This window comes from Urtica dioica, chromosome 2 (assembly GCF_054948205.1).
Source record: "Urtica dioica subsp. dioica isolate 48M chromosome 2, U.dioica_male_clone48M_v1_H2, whole genome shotgun sequence".
NCBI classification, from domain to species: domain Eukaryota; kingdom Viridiplantae; phylum Streptophyta; class Magnoliopsida; order Rosales; family Urticaceae; genus Urtica; species Urtica dioica.
The window spans coordinates 50,166,701-50,175,242 of record NC_142757.1 but is presented as its reverse complement, the minus strand read 5'-3'; the positions used below and the strand labels follow the sequence as shown (position 1 = coordinate 50,175,242).

Genomic DNA, 8,542 nt, shown 5'->3' with positions numbered 1-8,542 from the left:
TATATATATATATATATATATATGTTGACCACCCTCTATTTATATTCTTGGTTCTGTCCTTGGCTATTGGATCTTCAACGGTAATAAATTCAACGGCCATAATTTAAAAAAAAAAAAAAGATAAATAAAAATATTATTATTGTAAAAAGTTGGACATCCAAATTAATATGAGATTCAACCAACTTTTCCAATTTAATATGAGGTCTATCCATCTTTTTCATATTATTATTTTGGAATTTATACAGTCCAAATTTCAAGAAAATGTTTTCAGACACCGTCTGTCCAAGTTTTTTTTCGTCCATATACGTAGGATTGAGGAGAATGTATATGTTTTGACTTTCATATATATATATATATATGTGTGTGTGTGTGTGTGTGTGTGAAAGTAAAAACATATAAACTTCACTTATTTTACGAAAATTTATTAAGAAATGACAATAATACACATATAGCAAAACGAAAATAAACCAAAACATACCCAAGTATGAAAAATGAAAACGGGGAAATGTGAAATGCGAGAGTAGTGAGAAAGCAGTAAAATATTCAAATAAATTTAGAATTCAATAATAACTGTCTTCTAAATCGGTGTTAGCGTCTTATTTTAATAAACTAAGAATATAAAATCAAAGTAATAAAAAATCAGTGCCAATTTATTAGGAAAAATTCTTTCTGAATGTAAAATGTAGTACTAAATTAATCCATGATTTTATGGAATATATGTTGGTGATTTATGATTTGTGCGAACTCAACAATTAATTAGCGATGAACATAATACCAGGATCTTAACGTTGTGTGGTTGGATCTGATCAAATCCTCCAAGTGCGATTATATATTACTAATTCATATTTAGATCTTATCTAATTGATTATTAAATTCGGAATAGAAACATAACAATTATTTTCAATTCAATAACCATAAATCAATAACGTGGGGTCATTACTTCTATAAGCGCACAATTATTCTAACATACATGCATGAGTAGACTTTAATCAATTATAGAAGGACCATCGTAACACTTATAGAAATTCTTCTGTCAGATTCACCGTTCTGAACGAGTTCGTTGGGATCCTTGACTCGCTCTCGATCTAGACGCTTGAGGATTCTCGCGATCCTTCTCGATTCCTCGCACAACTCCTCCTCCTCCTTCTTCTTCTTCTTCTTCGAACAAACACTGTAATCTTTCACGCCGTTCTCAAGATGGACAAGGACTAATAGAGTGGGCAAACTCCTTGTTTGCTTTAATTGAATCAACGAGAGGTTCATTGAAACAATAAAAACACGTTTCTAGAAAGGGGAATATTTTCAAAGAAATATTCTAGATAGAGAGAAGTTGCCCAAAAATTTTTGAGTGAATCATGATACTGTTGGATTGATTTTTCTCTTCTGCTGAACCCTTATTTATAGTTTTTTAAATAAGGTTTTTAGGTTTTTTCTCTTGTTAAAAATTGGATCTATGTCAATGGACCATATCTATGAAGGAAAAATATCTTGTTGTGGTTCCACCACTAATCTTATATAAAATAGCGGACAATATAAATTTCAAAACACTTTTTTTTCTTAGATTTCGCTGTTTCTTCATCACCATGTATTCACCACCGCCATTTACACACGATGTGCCATCAATCGATTCTAGTTTTGAATCTAATTCAATTTGAAGTCTTATCTCTCTTGTGGATTAGTGTTTGATATCCGTACTTGTAGGTATTTTACTCGTTATTCAATAAAAAAAGCCTCTAATTTTTTCCCAAAAAAAAAAAACAGTTATAAAAAGAAATATGAACCTAGCTAACAATATGCGACCTTAGCAAATTTTAAGTTTAACAGAGAAGAATAACATGTGTGATATGCGCATGAGTAACTTCCATTAATTCTTCCAGTACTAAGAATGAAAAAATTCTAACAAAATTCAAGCTCATGAGTATATCAGCAGATAAAATCAGTAAAGGACTATATTATCAATGGTTTAATGATTCAATGACCATCTTGTGTTAAAAAAAGATAAATTATTTTCTAAAGTCTTGACATTTTCTAACTAGTATGCCAAATTAGATTTGATTTTCTAAATGTTGTAATTGCTTAAAATAAGTAATATTAGTCAACTGCCGCATCAATATATTTAATTTTCTCACAGCAAAAAGAAAGTTCTACATAATGATTTATAATATTCCTTTTCCCTAAGCAACTTTCTAATTTGCTTTCATGCACATTCAATTAATCTAGGCTAGCTCGACCAAATATCACGTAGAAAAAGTTGTATCACATGTGCATGTTTTAGTAATTCTTCATTTGCAAGCTTTTCAAGCCCCATAACACGTAAAATAAAAAGGCCCTGTATATATACTCATATAAAAATTTAAATTTTACCATATTATTAATTTTTGATAAATTTTAAATAAAAAATTACGACAGTTTATTAAAAAAGAAAAAAAATGTTAATAATTATAAATAATCGTTAATAATTATAAAGAAACATCAAATACCAATAGTATAAATAAAATACTAAAAACGAATAATGTCACTTCATGATAATGATTATTTATTTAAAATTAATAAAAAATTGACTATTTAACGAATCTCTAAATTATGATAGCTTAGTTACTTGTAAATTTATCTACGGTAAAACTCTCGTCCCAAGGGAACTTGACAAACTTTATTTCAATCTATTACCATTAAAAATTATGAAAATTACCTACAATTACTTAGCGATTTTGGTGCAATTTTGAAAATTAATAAATTAGGGAATAAAATGCTAAAAGAAAAATTAAAGATAAAAAAACGCCACCATCATAAAAGAAAAAAGGGTCAATTTGTGCGGAAAACCGTGATGAGTTGCTCTTGCTCCATATATGCAAATTTAATTTTATGGACTGTTTCCCTTTATTTCCTTTTTAACAGAATTATATCACCGTTTTGATTACGAGATTGAAACTATTTATTTTGGCTGTCCCATCCCATGTTCTCTCTCACTGCAAGAAAACTACTAAAAAAAAGTTCCCAAAAAGACACGTACAAACAAAGCAAAACACTCCCTAATAATCTCTACGTGCAAAATATGTTTTTTTTTTTTTTTTTTTATATATATTTTTATTGTTTATTTCCTACTGAGTTCGGATTACAAGCAGCTTAAGAAGGAACAACAAGGTTACCGTATAAACAAAAGTCATCTCTATGATCACCTCTACTTGGAATGTGTCCAAAATTGAAAACGTCAAAAAATTAATTCATGAGGATTTAATTATTTAAGTTGACATGTTTTAATATTGTCATGTGGATGACGACGGAAGCCAAGTCTGCAACAACTCTTCGCAATATATTTTTTTTGGTGGGGCTGTATAACATTATTTTAAAATTTGGTTTAGTTAGTGCATACCAATCCATGGATTTGGCCATCACATACTGCAAGGGAAAAGCGAAGAAGCAAAAGGGACTATTTTTATGGTTAATTTTTTCGTTGTTCAGGTTTTGGCTAGAATCTTATGTAACAAGAGAGTACTTTTGTTTAAATGTAAAATCGTATCAATTAACAAACTTTAAAAATGTATCCAGTAGAATTTGTTTTATTCTAGAAATGATACTCAAGGGATCATCATATTATATTATTGATGAAATATAAATTAGAATGATTTACAGTACTTTAAATAAAAACAAAAATCGCATGCCATAAATTTCCTCTCTACCTTACCATATTGTCCTGTAAATAAAATACTGTAATTTTCTAGTTTGAAATTCACTTTAATATTGTTGTTCCTGTTGAAAAACAATTATCTAAAAAAAAGTACTAAAAATAATAGCAAACTCTCATGCCATATTTTCCTCTCTACCTTAAATAAAGTACTGTAATTTTGTATATTTGGATTTCAGTTTAATATTGGTGATCCCCATGAAGATTAGTTCAAAATTTGACGTAGCACATCACAAATATAAATCATAGTTTTATTATTTTATTCGTTATATTACTTGCCGGCGGCCGTTAAAAGGGAACTTTTCTTGAGTTGGTAATATATCTTTGTTTATAAGAAAACACAGACTAGATCCAACCACTCAACGATGAATCCTATTAAAAAAATATAAAAAAATTACCTTGTCTTGTAAAAAACCGAAAAAGTTCCAATCTTTTCCAATCTTTACCACGTTATAAATTCAGTAATTTATCACCGCTGTTTTATTTTTATCAACTAAGAGAATGGTATTGTAAAGTCTCGATCTTTAATATAGTACTGAAATGAAACCATCAAACTGAGCAAAAAAAATTCAATATTGGAGCTTAATTGACTTTTCACCTTCAATATTTTGCAGCAACAGGGTGATTATTACACACGTGGCTAATTTCACCTGGGGAAAAATGGTTTTTTTTTCCAAAACCTCTTGTTTCTCAACCTTTCGCTCAAAAAAAAAAAAAAAAAAGCAACCAATAATAACCAGTCAAACACAAGCAACAGCGATGTATATATATAAATGTATTCATTTATCCAGAGAGCTGACCAAGAGTTACTTTCATTTTCGTTTTTATATGATTTAAAAGGAAACAATTGCCAACGCAGCAACGCTTTATTATCTTGCGCACAACTTCAAACCAACCTTTCTGCTTTCATCAAACTTCCAATCTTTCTCTTTCTTTCTTCGAACCAAAATAAATAAATAATTTCGTTGATTTCAATTTTGATGGCAGTATCGCCTGAAACGTTCCCGCCGGGAAAGCGTCGTCCGTCTCCGGGAGCCTACGTGTCGCCGAAGCTAATCTCAGGCGCGACTCTCCTCGAGTCCCTCGCGGCGCTCGCCGGGGAAATCGCCGCCCTGAAGCCCCTCCGGTTCCCTCTCCGGAAGAGCTCTCTGTCCACGATCCGAAAAGCCGAGCTCTTATCCGTCCTCTTCGACGGCGTTGCTCCGGCGAATCCTCTCCCGAACTCCGCCGCGCTCAGCCTCGAGGAGATCCACATCGCTCTCCAGCGCGCCAGGGCTCTGATCGAGTCCTGCTCCGCCGGAAGCGCTCTGTGGGCGCTGATGAAGTCAACCTCCGTCTCCGACGAGTTTCGAGAAGTTTCTTCGGAGCTCTCGACGCTTCTGGACATCTTCCCGGTGAGAGAAGTCGGTTTGGGCGATGACGTGGCGGAGCTTCTGATCCTGGCTCGGAAGCGGTGCTCGGAGGGGAGAGCGGAGGTCGACTCCGGAGGCGAAGAGCTCCGCCGAGAAGCGGCGGAGATTATGGAAGGAGTCGAGAGAGGGATCGCTCCGGACAAGGAAAAGCTGAGCGTGGTTTTCGAGAGCATCGGAGTCTCCGACTCTTCGAGCTGCCGCGACGAGATCAAGCGGCTGAGGGACGAGAGAGAGGACGAGGGTTTGACGGCGGCGATGCTGGGTTTGGTCCGGTACGCGAAGTGTGTCCTCTTCGGGGCTTCGGGGCCGGGGGAGCCCAGGCTCCTCCGGAGGCGAGCCTCGGAGGCGTCGGTGTCGGTTCCGGCGGATTTTCTGTGCCCGATCACGCTGGAGCTGATGAAGGACCCGGTCGTCGTCGCCACCGGTCAGACCTACGACCGCGAGGCAATCCGGCACTGGGTCGACTCCGGCCACCGGACCTGCCCCAAGTCCGGCCAGCCCCTCGCCCACACCGAGTTCATCCCGAACCGCGCTCTCCGCAGCCTCATCTCCGCGTGGTGCCGCGTCCATCGGATCACGTTCGACGACACCGCCGGAGAGACCCGGCCGGCGGTGAAGGCGGCGATCGGAGCCACGAGGCTCACGGCGGCGTTTCTGGTGGAGAGACTCGCGGCGGCCGAGGACGAAACGGAGATCGGAGGGGTCTTGTACGAGATTCGCGCGATGGCGAAGGAGGACTCGGAGAGCCGGGAGTGCGTGGCGGCGGCCGGGGCTTTGCCGCTCCTCGTCCGCCACCTGGCGCCGTCGGCCGACCCGGCGGTGCAGGTCAACGCGGTGACGGCGCTGCTAAACCTCTCCATACTCGAAGCCAACAAGGACGTGATAATGGAGACGGAGGGCGCGGTGGCGGGAGTGGCGGCCGTGCTCGTGGACGGCAACGCCACGTGGGAGGCTCGTGGGAACGCGGCCGCGGCGGTCTTCTCTCTCTCCTCGTCTTCTTCGGAGAGCGGCGGGGCCCACAGCCACCGGCGGCGGCTGGGGAGGAAGGCGAGGGTGGTGAGGGGGCTGGTGGAGGTGGCGAGGGAAGGGCCGGCTCGGGCGAAGAGAGACGCGCTGGCGGCGATTGCCAGCCTGGCGGGGGACCGCGAGGCGTGTTTTCGGCTGGTGGAGGCGGGGGCGGTGGAGGCGGCGGCTGAGGTGGCGGCGGACGATGAGGTGGCGGAGGAGGCGGCGGCGGCGGTGGAGGCGGTGGTGAAGAGGGGCGGGCTGCTGGCGGTGGCGGCGGCGTTCGGGGCGGTGAAGAGGCTGGCGGGGGTCGTGAGGGGCGGGTCGGAGCGGGCGAGGGAGAGCGCCGCCGCCACCCTCGTGGCCGTCTGCCGCAAAGGAGGGGCGGAGATGGTGGGCGAGCTCGTCGCCGTCGAGGGCATCGAGCGAGCCGTGTGGGACGTCATGGGCACCGGGACGCCACGTGGGCGCCGAAAGGCCGCCGCGCTCATGAGGATTCTCCGGCGGTGGGGCGCCGGAAATTTGCAGGGCGGTGGTGCTAATCATCATCATTACAACAATTACGGCAATGCCACTACGGCTGCCGCCGCCGCCGTCTTACCGAGCACGTGACATAAATTTCGAATTTGTATATAGTTTATACTTTTTTTTTTAAAAAAAATTGGATTTAATTTGTTCATTGAAAAAGGGGTTTAGTTGTAACAATGAAAAGGAAATGTCACTTAATTGTGAATATATATTGATTGTAGGCGCATTCTTTGTGAATTGCTTTTGGTCTAGAGAAATGTTTGGCTGCTTTGTTTGCAAGTGTTGTAAGCTGTTTTGAGATTTCTTTGGGGGACAAAATATGATGAATGTCATTATAGAAGGCGTTGTTTTGGTTAAAGGGGTCCATTATGAATAGAGTGATATCAATTGCTTTCTTAAAATGGAAAGGAAAGAAAGTGAAAGTTAAGGCTATAAACAGATTTCAAACATGCTCATAAAAAATAGGGCACTATTGTGTTTTAACCTAAAACAAACTACAAATTTTGGATCTAGCCAATGTTCGTAAACGTTTAGGAAACTAATCAATTTGACAACTAATTATACCTGAATTATCATTTAACTAGCAATAAATTTTTGTTTTTATATTTTGACTATCAATGAAAAGTGCAATTCTTTAAATGGATCATAGAAAAACCATTTTTGTTCAAAGAATATTGCAATTTCATGTGTTTTCATTGGTCCGATCTTCACGTGTTTAAGATAATATACAACTTTCTGTTTTTGTAGTCCAATATTCGTGCATGGAAAATTTTCGTTTATTTCCATAAAATTTCCGGAAATTTCAAGTTATTTCCACAAAAACTATCTAGAATTTTCAATTCTTCGGAGAGAGTTCTTTCTGAGCGTAACGGATAGAAAACTGTCGAAGAAGAAGGAGAAGAGATAAATTAGTTGAGGCATTTACTTACCCAAATTGTAAACTTCATTTTTAGACCAACGGTGATCGAAAAATTTACCGATGGACGGACTTCATCTCCGGGGAAATTATACAACAATAAACAGCTAATTTCATCCAACACAATGGATATATTTTTTAAGATCTCGTTGTTACGAATCCTTAGGACTTAAAATCACTCAATTTCAAATTCATATAAAGAAACGAAAATGGAGAAGGAAAGAGAATGAAGTTAAATGCAGGAGATAGAGATAGAAAATACAATTATATTATATTATATTAATTAATACCATTGAAGGTATAGTATTTTATAAACAAATTCAAATATCAATTCATCACTTTGAATATTTATTTAAATGTTTTAAAACGTTGGTTATATCTAATAAAACGTGATGTATCATATATATCACGAAATTCTAAAAAGAAAAAAATGATTGTAATGAATCACAAAAAGTAACACGGCCATCAGATTAGAAGTCTTGGTTGACTCTTTAAAAAAAAAAAAAAAAAAACCGCGTAGGCCGTTAAAGCTTATTGTCAACCTAAGAATAAATTTTCCTTAAATATAGAGATATAAAGATCAGGTATATTTTTATTTCATATAGAGGAACTTTCATGTCAGTTTTCCTTTTTCTTCTTAATGCAACATTTACAGCTCTAGAGAAACAGTTAAACCTATGTGTGAAACGACACTTAAATTGGTGAACCGTGTCGAAGTTGTATTGATGAACAAATAAAGGGACGTTTGAAATTTATTTTTTTGAACCGCCGGTTTTAACGCAAGAATGTTAACCGGCTGCTTCCCCCTTTGTCAGGATATGCTGAGCTGGACGTTAGCCACTTAAACTGCTAATGATTTTCAATGTTATCCACAACAGCAAGCAATGATTTTTGTCACCCAAATGTGATAAACATCAAAAAATTGTTTAAAATTCTTTCATTTGTCACTCATTCAATAATGGATTGTCAAAAGTCGAACCCGTGACAAATAGCATTAGA

At 38.7% G+C, this 8,542-nt stretch overlaps 1 protein-coding gene across 1 annotated transcript; it reads left to right on the top strand.

Moving 5' to 3' along the window:
- Window positions 1-4,485: 4,485 nt before the first annotated feature.
- SAUR21 (ARM repeat superfamily protein) lies at window positions 4,486-7,050 on the top strand. Its single transcript, XM_089606031.1, has one exon. It carries the CDS (start codon window positions 4,663-4,665, stop codon window positions 6,709-6,711), a length of 2,049 nt encoding a protein of 682 aa, XP_089462157.1. The 5' UTR covers window positions 4,486-4,662; the 3' UTR covers window positions 6,712-7,050.
- The last annotated feature ends 1,492 nt before the right edge of the window (window positions 7,051-8,542 follow it).